The sequence below is a fragment of the Tiliqua scincoides genome, chromosome 4, assembly GCF_035046505.1.
Source record: "Tiliqua scincoides isolate rTilSci1 chromosome 4, rTilSci1.hap2, whole genome shotgun sequence".
Lineage (NCBI taxonomy): Eukaryota > Metazoa > Chordata > Lepidosauria > Squamata > Scincidae > Tiliqua > Tiliqua scincoides.
This window is the reverse complement of record NC_089824.1, coordinates 103,719,997-103,732,656: the sequence shown is the minus strand read 5'-3', so window position 1 is coordinate 103,732,656 and position 12,660 is coordinate 103,719,997. Positions and strand designations below refer to the sequence as shown.

The 12,660-nt window shown below is 44.1% G+C and overlaps 1 protein-coding gene across 1 annotated transcript in view; it reads right to left on the bottom strand.

Moving 5' to 3' along the window:
* Nucleotides 1-12,660, bottom strand: part of PSD2 (pleckstrin and Sec7 domain containing 2) — a 56,819-nt gene that overhangs the window by 20,193 nt on the left and 23,966 nt on the right. The window contains exon 6 of the mRNA XM_066624203.1: nt 10,615-10,685. Within this exon, the coding sequence (XP_066480300.1) occupies nt 10,615-10,685 (71 nt within the window). The remainder of the gene's footprint in view (nt 1-10,614; nt 10,686-12,660) is intronic.

Genomic DNA, 12,660 nt, shown 5'->3' with positions numbered 1-12,660 from the left:
GGATGCACACCAGAGAAAGAGCTGGAGGGACGGGGACGGGGGGCGGGGACGGGAATGCTGCTCCTCTGGCTTCTTCCATCTGAGGACTATTGGGATTCTCCATTTCACATAAAGCTAGCTTCTGCACCAAAACATATTGACTTTGAGAGCTTTGCAGCTGGGCGTTGTATGTAAAGGAGCAGTGATTAAATGCAAAATATATACACAGTAACTTACGTACTGGGAGAGCTGCATTTGGTGTTAACACGTGAAGTGGCCTTCCCTGCAGTGCCACCCAGGTTATGAAACTCCTTGCCCCTGGGTGTAAGGTTGGGTCCATTGCTTCCACTGCTCTTACGGCAGCTGAAAGGTTTTCTTTCCAATTAGCCTTGGCCCCCAAGTATAAGCTGAACTGTTCTGTTCATAATTTTAGTTATCCTGATTTGATTATACTTTCTGATGTTGTATACAGTATACCATTAATGTGGAGGGATTTGTGTGTGTGTGTTATTCAATTTATTGTATTTATTTGTACTTTATTGCATTGTTTTAATATAGTGACTAAGCGCTTCTCTTGCTGGAGGGAAAAGGTAGGATATAAGCATTTTAAATAAATAACATATGCTCCATCCTTCCCTGTTTTCAAGGGATAATTCCTTATTTTCTTGTACTTGTCCTTGATTATCACTGTTCTTTTATTATCCTCAATATCAGTTTTTGAGGGAATGCCTTTTTAAAATGTTTTTACTGTAAGTTGCTACTGTTAAGTTGTTACTGTAAGTTGTCCTCAGGGCTCAGCTCTCTTCCCAGAAGTTAAATCTCTGACAACCCAATCCTATCTAACTTTCTAGCACTGATGCAGCCCTAATGCAACCCTGAGGAGGCCTCCATGACTGCCCCCCCCCCCACTGCAGGATGCAGCACAGACCCCATTGGCAGGGTTGCATCAGCTGGAAAGTTAGTAAGGATTGGGTTGTTCTTGGAGGTTTAATGGATCTTGGTTGATGTTCCATGTCTCAGCTGAAAAGCCATGTAAATGCATACCCATTGTAATGCATGCCCATGCAAATGCATGCCCTAAGAGTCTATGACTGTCAGACTTATGACCCAAACCTATCCACCAGTAGACGTGCGAGGATGCTGGCAGAAGCAATTTTCCACCAGTGAATGTAACAAGGCCACCAGTGCAATGCTGAAAAATCAACAACACTGCCTGCTGGTACCAGTAAGCTGGTGATGGGAAGAGGTGGTGGGAGGAATGGGGGCATTTCTAGGCAGGAGGGGAACAAAGGGGTGGGGGTGGGTGGGGGGGTTGAATCAGGCGGCAATGGTGCATGTGTATCTTATCCCTTCTTTCGTAAACCTCCCTGCCCTTTTCCTCTCCCAGGGCAAAGCCCCCCAAATAGGTGGTGTATGTCTGCAGGAGACCCAAAGGTGGCCTGAGGGCTTACTTGAAGGTAAGTGGAAATATTTTTTATTTAGCTCCAGTTTGCCTTCAGGTCACCTCCACCATAGGATGCAGCTTGCACCTTTTTGGTGCAGCTACGTTGGTGCTGGTAGCAGGTGATAGGAGCGGGTTGTAAATGTGATCCTAAACATATCCCATGTCCCTGGGTGGCCAGACTCCATTATTTCACCACTGCACAGGATGTGGCCACAATCTTGATTTTTTCCCTCCCTCTTTTGTTTGACAGTCCTTTTGCTTTGCCTTTTTAGTGCCTCCCTCCCTTTATATTGAGTTCTGCTGGATGCTGCGGCCCATTCTTCCTTCCAATTTCCCCATGTCTCCCTTTCACCTATTTCTTCCTGCACTCTGTCCATCCTCCTCCTTCCTCTCCTGCCTCTAATCCACATCCCTCTCTTCGTTTCACCTTGACTGTCCTTCCCTTGGCCCTGCACCTCCATCTCCTTCCACATCCATCCTTCTTCTCCAGATTGTTGATCTCCCTCTGCTTCTTTCTCCTTCCTTCCCTTTGGCCAGGGCTGGCCTTAGGAGCTGTGGGGCCCAGTTGGAAACATTTTTGCGGTGCCCCAGGTTCACAGTCAAGATCTAGGGGCACAATCCTAACTAGAAGTAAGTCCTATTTTGTTCAGTGGGGCTTACTTTCAGGAAAGTGTTATTAGGATTGCAGCCTTAGAGAAAGAAATAAAATTTATTATAGACTTGACATCTCTATTTCTATATTTCAAAAGCAATCAAAACATGTGCTTTAAAAGTACATGTGAGTTAATAGACCAAACTGTGGGTTTGGTGGGACCCACTGGTTGGTCGCAACCTGATTTTTGATGGGTCACCAAAGGGCAACGGAAAGATCAGAAAACTAATTGCCTCAAACCTTGAAGCTATTAAAAAATCAGATACTGTAGCTGCTGACTGCCCTGCCAGGAGCTGAGCTCCTGTAGTTTGCAAACATGTTAAATATAGGGAGGTAAATGTTTAGGCTGATTATTATTGCTAATAAATAAACAAAATATTTCTTTCTAGATCTCCTTTTTTAAAAGTCTGGTAAACATAGGTGGGTCCCGATAGAGTGTGTTTTAAAAAGTGGGTCCTGGTGCTAAAAAGTTTGGGAACCACTGGTTTGCAACCTTCAGTCTCGAAAGACTATGGTAGAAGCCTACAGCACCCAGTATTCCCAGGTGGTCTCCCATCCAAGTACTAACCAGGCCTGATCCTGCTTAGCTTCCAAGATCAGACAAGGTCAGGCATATGCAGGGTATCTAAGCACCTTTTCATATAAAAGTGTGTTTCAGAGAGAGGTTTTACCGACCTCTGCTGTTCTCTATAAAACCTGCATTGTGCTATTAGGTGTCTGTTGCAGTGTGTTACATGAATTTGACAAGTCTACAGTAGATTCCCCTAGTGCAGCCCCCCCCCCCTTAGATGCAGGGCCCAACTGGGAGCAACTAGTTCAATTGGCTCAAAGCCAGCACTGCATCTGGCTTTCTCACCCTCTACTTTCTCCACTCCCACTCTGTTTCCTCTCATTATCTCAAAACACTGTTGATCTCCTGTTCTCCACCAAGTTCTCTCTGATCTGCTCTACTGTGCTCTTCCTCCCCAGTGTTCAGCCCCCTTTCCATATTACTACTGCCTGCATGTTCTCTTCATTGGTTCCTCCCTCTCTTCCTGGCTTTCTCCATCTCACTTCTCACAGATCTTCTTCAGCACTCCCAATCCATCCTCCTTGTCTCCTTCACTTTCTGTCCACATCCTGTGATCCACTGGCTCTACCTCCTCATTGTCATCTTTCCCCAATTCATCCCAGTGTTTGGCTTCCCTCCATGACTCTGTAGCCCACTCTAGTTCTCCCAAGAGCCAGCCATTTCCCCAGTCTTGAGCATCTCCAAGCTGTGGACAGGGCCATGGATGCTACAGTGTCACATCTAGCCCTAAGACACCAGCTGTTACCTCTGACAGCCAGCTATTACCTATTCAGGTGAGGCTCATTTTGAACTTTTGCAATGCAATGCTGCAATACAAAGATGCAATGGTTTTTTTCCTGGTATAACTTTAAGCAAAAAAAAAAATCTTCTTGGTTTTTTATAGTGAAGTGGCACAAACTATGACAGAGAAATGACTCCAGTACATAGATGAAACAGAGCCTTCATCAATGTGTAATGGGTGGGGGCACTTGGGAAACAGTCCTTGCTAATGAGAAAAGGGGTGCTAGAATTAAGTCTCTATTAATCTGTTCTCATCTGTGAACTATTGGGGGAATAGACAGTTGGGAAAGAATATATTAAAGCAACTGGATTGGCTATTTGGTGCTTGTTTTGTTTGGTAAAGTCTGACGCGTACAAATTTTTCTCCTCACTCTGAAAGACTCTTCCCATTCACTGTAGTTTTTTAAAGGAATCTCTGCTACCATCTTTGTATTACATTAAAACCACCACCAGGGAGCGGGGCAAGACCTTCTCTGTATCTCCAGTTTCATAGAATTCCCTACTATAAACCTTTCAGAGTCCAGCACTGGATGGGTTCAGACAGACAACCCATCTGTTTCCCACTACAGGAGCCGGCACTTCTCATCTTTCGCCCCCCCCAAAAACAGAGAGTGAAAACTTTTGCTTTCAGTTTCTGCTTTCAGCACCATGTTTCTGCATGGTGAACCAGATTTGCTGTTTGATTAAGCTGCTTCATTTTATATAAAGAAAGGCAGGTTAGAAGAACATCATTTAGCTAAGGACTCACGGAGGAATCCTATAGCCTAGTTACACCAGCTGGACAGTCCTAGGATCCTGACTGCGCTCCTTGCACTGGTAGATCTAAAGGCCCCTCTAGTCCAACATCCTGCTTCCTACTGTCCCAACTAGGTGCCTCTGGAAGGCCCACAAGCAGAAGAGGAAGGCACACAGTACTTCCGCCATTGCTTCATAGCAACTGGTGTGCAGGGGACATACTGTCCCTGATACGAAGGCAGCATATAGCTGTCATGATCCGAAGTCATTGATAGACTTGTTCTGATTTAGTTTCTTGAATCTCCCTTTGAAGCTTTCTAAAATGGTAGCTATCATTACCACTGTTTCTTCTATGTTGCACTGCTTGGTGGTTGAGCACCCATCCAAGTCTGCATGTTCAGCATTTGCTTGCACAGATGAACACTTAATGCAGGGGGAATGTATCTCTGTAATTACAACCAGGATTGTGATTGCAGGGAGAAACTCCACATTCAGCATTTGTCTCTGCAGGCAGTTGCTGAACACACATGGGGTGACCCCTCATGTGTTTGCTCTCTATGGGAGAGCAAAATCTTGAGAGAGCTAATGTGTACAGAGAGAGGAGCAGAGACACTGATGATGTTATCCCTTCCCATTTTCTGGTACAGATCCATCCCTCTGGAAAGTCTGAATGTAGGGCTGGCCTGATTGGCAGGGGCACCTACTTCTGTCTGCTCATTTGCAGATAGGTAGGGGCAGGGCTGGCCTGATTGATGGGGGCCTTGCTTCTGTCTGCCCACAACAGATTGGCAGGGGCGTCCACTTCTGTCTACCAGCTAGTTTCCACTGAGCCTTCTCCTACTGCCTGGCTTGGAGAAGGAAGAAGACAGAGAGAAAGTGTAGAGGAAAGGAAAACAGTGGGCTACAGTGTCGAAGGAGCAGAAGCTAACACATCACCAGATAAGAGGGGCAGCATTTGGCATACCACCTCAGGTACCTAAGTAGGTCTAAGTAGTAGCCCTGCCTGGATGGATAACAACAAAATGGTAGTACAGAATAAAGGGACTCTTGTCCTCTGAAATTGAGGAAGATGTCACCAATACCTAGGAATTAATCTGATCAACATTAAAAAATTATAGGATATAAGGAAGCCTTAAAGAACAAAATGGAACCTGAGGACAACATGCAAGTCACGTCTGTTTCCTTTCAGAAGTTTTCAGTGGCTTGGCTTTCATGATTAACTCAAACACACTAAATGCACACCAAGTAGCAAATCCCACAAACATATAGAAACGTACTGCAGTGACTGCACTTACCACCTGAGAAAGGATTAAAGAGCAAAAATAGAGGATCCAGGAGCAGGAAAGAAAGAGAGAGGAGGAAAGGGAAAAGATGAAATTAACGTCAAACATGCAGTTGAATGTTCACAGCTCAGAAAAGCCCTGTAAGTGCTGACACCCAGGAAACTGACCACAGCATTCACCTCACCACTTCAATCACAGAAGAATGAGAGATCTCAAAAGTTCACTCTTGCTCACACCTCATCTAGGTAGGCATAGAGATTGTGAAATATCTTTCTTCTCATTCTCCTAGACCACTTTAGGTCAAATTCTCACAAACAGCAGGTGCAGTAGTAAACTGGTTTCACAAATGCACCACTTTAGACCAAAGGTCTCTAAACTTTTCGGCACGAGGGCCACATCGTATATCTGACATGGTGTTGAGGTGCAGAAATTAAATGAAAAATAAACGCAAGGAGAACTGATGTGCTAAGAGTTTGATTGAATAAAATAAGGGGGTGGGGGTGAAAGGAAGAGGGGAGCAGAGGAAAATATTGCACAGGAAGAGCAGGGGATGGATTTTGAAAAAAACGTCAAGCAACCTATGAAAGAAATCATACATTTTTTGTCACAATTTCTGTTCCATATAAGTTTAACGTAGACATTAACTTTGATTTATATTTATATTTCAGGTCTTCCAGCATCGGTATATACCTTACTCATCCATTAGATGCACTGAATGTAATGCAATGTAATGGAATAATAATTTCCTTCTATTACATTGCATTACATTCAGCACCTCTAGTGGCTGAATGCAGTATATACCTGCAAGGGCATACTGGGAGCTATTTTAAGCCCAGAGATGCTGGGGTACTGCATGAGCTGGATAAAACCATACGGAGGGCTGGATGTGGCCCGTGGGACGGGATTTGAAGACTCCTGGTTTAGTCTGCAGCTGGTGAGTCATGTAACTAACTATACCTCACTTAAAAAATATGCCAGCATATAGAAAACTGTAATGTCAAGGAAAAGGAAGTTTCAATAAATCCTGCTCTCTGATATTTAGGTTTCTGTATAAACCTTTTTATATGCAAGGATTTAATTTTAAAATAGGAGATGGTTCATTTAAGCAGGATCCAGTCTGAAATGGTACAATTTAGAAATAGAATTACCATTTCAATTGTTATTTGTCAGGCCCATAAGAGACAGAAAGTAGTGCCAAGAATGCAGTTGAGATTGGCTAAAGCAGAGATTTGCTCTTGTTGTCAGGCTTTCTCATGCATGAAACAGCACTACCATGAAGTAATGTGAGGTGTCATGAAGGGTCATAAAGTGAAATATGAGCAAACTAGATATGTGGGGCACAGTCCACTAGAAAGATCCTCTGCTCAAGACCCATTGAAATAAGTATACCTTATTTAAATCCTAAAATATGTGCACCAAATACCAGCAGGGTCACCCCATTTGCCACAGCAACATCCTGCCATTTTGTCAACTATTTTCTCTTTTTAAATGTAGTTTTTTAGAATCTGATTACCACCAAACCCTCCCCCCCCCCCCCAGTATAGGAGCACAGTTTCTCTTTGAAAAATGTTTAAAACTAAGGGATGGGGATTTGTCCTCCTCCAAGCAATGCATTCTCCCATTCATTACTTGGGCATACAATAAATATCATGCTACTGGCATTGGATCAGAGCTAGCACTAATATAGCATAAGAAAAAAAAACTTCCAGTCTTCTAGAAAGGTCCTTCAGTACTCAGTACAAAGAAGTAGGAAATCCATTGAACTAATTAACCAAACCACAAACTAACATTAAACACACAATTAATCCCCTTGGATTAGAAGAAGAAGACTGATTCCAGTAGTCAGATAGGTATTTTCTTTAAATATATAAATACACAGTTACAACACAGAGATACTCCGTATGTAGCTAACAAAACCCATGGAAGTGGCTAAGGAATACTTGAAACCACTTAGCTTGCTACACTGTCTGCAGAAACTGCCCACTGTCATTCGTCCCTTAATAACATCCAGTTTAAAACTACAGTAATGCATTCCATGTGGGGTTGGCCTTGAAGAGTGTTTAGAAAGTTAATGCTGTCCGAACTATCACTGCTAGAATATCAACTACAGCTCACCATTATGGAACATATGCCTCTGGTTTTGTTCCATATTCACTAGTTGCCAGTTTATTCGTTGTACCAGTTCAGTGAGCTAGTTTTGATCTTGAAAGTCCTGCTTTTCAACTTTTTTCATCTTGCGGCATACTGGCAAGGCACTAAAATAGTCAAGGCACACCATCAGCTTTTTGACAATTGACAAGGCACACTGTGCTGTCAATGGGGGCTCACATCCCCCAATGGTCCTATTGAGAAATGACCCTCCTCCAAATTCCCACAGCACACCTGGGGACCATTCACAGCACACCAGTGTGCCATGGCACAGTGATTGAAAATAGCTGCCCTAAGTAGTCTAGGGATGGGATTTCTTAAGGGCCACATCCTTTCATTATATGATCTACACAAGAATACTTAGCTCAATTTCACAGGTTCTGTTCTGTGTCCCACTGCTGTATGAGCTATAGCTGTTGGGCACACAAGAAAGAGCCTTTTTAGTTCTGGTGCCTGGATTGTCAAACATCATAGCAAGGGAGGCCTGCTTACTTCCATTACAGTTTGTCTTTCAGTGAACAGTGAAAACTTGGCTGTTTAGAACTAAGATGGCTTTTGGACTGTTTAAACTGATTATCTATGGTGTTTTTACTGTGTTATTACATTAGTTTTGCTTTGATTTTGTTAGCATTGTTTTAGCCAGACTGAGTTTCTTTTAGTTGGAAGGTGGGTTCTAAGCGTTTTAAATAAATGAAAGAATAAATAGAATGTTGAAGGAGAAATGGTAAAAAAACAAAAAAAGCATCCGCTTAAAGTCTCTGCCCAGTTGCATTTTCTTTTTTTAAGCAAGGCTCAAACTTTTTATTTATTGTGGAAGTTTGAGAAAGTACTGTATACCTAAAAATATTAGTCGTGCACATAAGAGATGGAGGCCAATCAGATCAAATACATGTGTGCGCCACTTAAGAACAGGGATACATTCTCTGATCCCTTTTGTTATGCTATTAGGTCATTAACATTCAGTCCAATCTATTGTGTTTGTTGTGTAAATAGATACTACCTGCCAGACACTAACTGGTTGCACAGGCTACTGGAGATAGATTGCCTCTGCTTTGCATTAAGAGTCTCTCTGTTGTGTAAACAGATACTTTGCTGCAGGCTGTGAGAGATGCAACTGGCTCATTAAGAGCATCTTTATTGTGCTTTGACCACCGTCATATATGTGGTCCGTTGTTAAGCAAACTGTTGTTAAAGCAGCACATGCCTGTAATCCAATTTCATGTTAACAGTGTGTAATTCTGCAGCTGTAAAATGTATAATTGAACATCTTTTCCATTTTGATATTTTCATAGTGATTTTTGATGTTAGAGTTTTTTCTGGAAGAAAAAGATCCAACAGTCATCTTATTCATTCAGCTTCCCCTAAAACAATGGTTGCTTTTCAATGTCTCTAATAAATTTGTCTTGTTCCAAGCAGGACATAGAATTGGTTCTTGTAGATGAGTCGTGAAAACTGTATTTACATAATTCAATCAACGTATAGTAGAATTTTTTGAAAAGCAAATACCTATCATTTCATTGATTGTTTCCACGACCATTTTCCAAAAATATTTCACTATGGGCCCAATTCTATGGTCACCCTGCATTGCTGGAACTTGCGTTACAGCAGTACAGGATGCTTTCCAGTGGTGCAAAAGCAGGGCTGCTGTCATGCACTTCTGGGCCTCTGCAATAAATGGGCAGTGGTGCGATGGATGAAGCAGTGGCTCCAGAGGCCCCTGTTGATGCTGGTAAGTTGGTGGTAGAGGCATCTTGTGGGTGCGGAGGGTGAGAGAGAGGGCAGGGAGGATTCCAGAGTGGATCAGGAGCAGGTAGGGGTGCAGAAGGGGAGGAAGAGAGTAGATCTCAGTAACACTGGCGTGCTTCTTTCCCAAGCTGCCCTGCCCCTTTTTTCTCCTTGGACATACACTTCTATTTCTATTGGCATGGAGGTGGGGACTTTAGTAGAGTTTCACAATGTAAAATATAAACTAAAGAGAAAAGATAAAGAGTCTCTTTTGTTGTGTTAATTTTTGCAACCTTCTTGAGAGGGGGAATCAGGGCAAGTCCAAAGAGAAAATACCCAAAGATCGAGTGGCTGTAACTCCTACTGCTAGGAAGAATCTGCGTGACTTAGAAGGTGTGCAGTTGTGTGGTTGACGGACTGGAGTCACTACTGGAACAGACTTGGTATCGAGTGTCAACACATCCCCATCACAAAAACTGCTGCTACAGTTGACTATTTGGCTTGCAGTGCTTGAGCTCTCCCCTGTCAGATGCAAGACTGTCCTCAATTAAACATTCAAGAGACCTAAGGGAAAGTGCGTCTTTATGGGCACCAAATTCTAGGAGACAGATATTTGGATTTCTAGCCAAACACAGCAGTCTGAGAATAAAAATATTTCTGTAGCAGAGCTGACTGTGTGGGTAGGAATGACATTGATCTCCAAGGCTGCCCAAGAATAGAGGTTCAAAGGTTCAGAGATTCCAAAAGACTAGGTTCAAAGACTACAAAACATTATTGCATCTGGTATCAGAAAGGAGAGGCCCTTGAAGAACAGACATGTCTTCCTCATATGTTTTATTCTGAAAATTCACGCTATCCTAGTTTGTCCTACCATGATCAACTAATGGCATTCCCTCCCCCGCCCCGCCCCGAGGAACAGGACATGAAGAAAGAAGCTTCCACTACTATTGCATATGCTGAACTTCTGCAAATTCATGCATAGCAGCAAATTGAATCAAACCAAAAGACTTTGGCCACAATCCTAACCTCCAGCACTGACATGAGAGCAATGCAACTCCGAGGTAAGGGAACAAACATTGCCTTATCTTGAGGAGGCCTCCGTGACTGCCCCCCAACTGCAGGATGCAGCACATGCCCCACTGGCACAGCTATGCCAGTGCTGGAAAGTTGGTTAGGATTGTGCCCTTTGAAAGACACTCCACTGCCACCTCAGCTACCATAGTGCTAGTTTCTGGACTGTTTTAATTCATCTCAAGTAGCAAAAAAATCAACCTGAAGGGCAGGTGAAAAATATGACGGTCATACTTACATGTCCATGCAGGTCAGTGTTGAGTAGCATCAGTGCACAGGTGAGTGTATGAATTCCATCTGGAAGATAACAATAATTTGATCCTGATTTTCAACAATAGTTATAAATAGACATATTCAAAAGGCTGTACTTCATCTTTCTGGTTATCTCACAGGGCAGGACAACAGATAAGAAGTTCTGGCACCATTTCGATCTAAAAGCTAGATTTTTTTCTGTAGTTCAGTGAGAATCTCTGTCTCACTCATTACTCAACCCAGTAGCAATTTGGTTATTTGGGTTGCATCTGATTATTTAAGCAGATGGCACCATTTCTAGAAACCGTCTGCCCTTCCTACACAGCTTGATTAAAAATAACAGCGTTATAAAGCATGTTTCAAGGATTAAAAATGCTACACATACATTATGTCAAGGGATAATGCAACACATCCGTGGTTCTCAAACTGGGGCATTGCAATGCCCGAGCCAGAGAACTTTGGCCTCTGCCCCCTTAAGGACTGGAGAGGGGGTAGCAACGTGATTCACTGAATCGCACTGCTTTGGAGGGGCTTATTGCCACTACCAGAGCCTGCAGCGGGGGTGCGGGGAGCCCCCACGTCAGCCTCAGCAAGGCTCCCCATGCTGCAGTTAGTAAAAATCGTGATCGTGACCCGTTCAAGTTTTGTGAAAAAACCAGAAGTGATTGCGCAATTGCAATTTTTACAGGCTCTGTAGCATGGAGAGATCTGCAGAGGCTGGTGCAGGGGCTCCCCGCACCCCTGGGAGGCTGCTGCAGGCTCTGGTAGTGGCAGCAAGTCCCTGCGTCCCGCCAAAGTGGCACAATCCAGCAGGTCATGTTGCTGCCTTTCCCCCACCCCGCACAAATTTACTGCAGCTCAAACACTCCCTGAGAGTTTGAGAACCACTGCAATATAATAACTCTGTACGGTGGGTTAATATTAGAATTCCTCTGTTGCAGAGGAAAGGGAGGAGGCTATTAGAACAGTTGTTTGCCTGAAGCCATCCGGGGCAGAGGTGAGAAAACAAAGAACAACAGGATTATTGGATTGGATGATAGTTTCTACCATTTCACCAATAGGCAAGGTGGCTAAGAGCATAGCTTCTTTGCTACACCATCCCTGGTGTGTGTGTGGCGGTGGGAGGACTAGGGAAGGGACTGTACTGTGGTTGTTGCCGCTGTGGAAGTGAAACACAATGCAGGAAAGGTGCTGTTGCCACTGTGTATCTGAGGGAGAAAACAAATGGGGGAAGATAAGGATGCTGTTGCATGGGTGATGCTGTATGAGGGCTCAATCCTATCCAACTTTCCAGCACCAATGCAGGCACAATGCAACCCCAATGTAAGGGAACAAATGTTCCCTTATTTTTAGGAGTCCTCCATGACTGTCCCCCCCACCACAGGTTGCAGCGCACATCCAATTGGCACAGCTGCATCAGTGCTGGAAAGTTGGATAGGATTGGGCCCCGACAGCACAATCTAACTATTGCTGGTAAACTCTTAGTTAGTAAACCTGATTCCATAAAGCATGTTCCTGACAATGCGCATGTAAGCTGTGCCAATAGTAAACACTTCACTTTCCTGCTGGAGCTATATCCCCCAGCAGCCGGCAGAGTTGAGTGAAGCAGGGCCTGGGCAATAGCGTAGTGGAGTTAGGGAGGGGGCATTTCTGGGTGGAGGAGGGTGGAAAGGGTCATGGAACAGGCCTGGGAGGGGGTGGAGGAAGCCTCTGCCCAGAGGCAAAACTAGGGTTTGCATCACCTGGTGCAAGAGCTTGTTGCGTCACCCCCATAATGGATCTCCTCCCATACCAGATCATCAGTGGCATACCTGGAGGGGGCAAGTGGGGCAAAAGCCCTGGGTGCTGATCCTCTGGGGGTGCCTCCCAGAGACCCCCCTGCCACCCATTTGCCTTTTTTTCTTTAAAGTGAGAGAAGCTGACAGCTCCGTTGGCTTCTGTCCCTTAAAAAAAAGCCTCCTCCCTACAGTGGAGGGGCACCCAGGAGTGCTGTGGAGAGGCAGCGAGAAGCTGCCTCTCC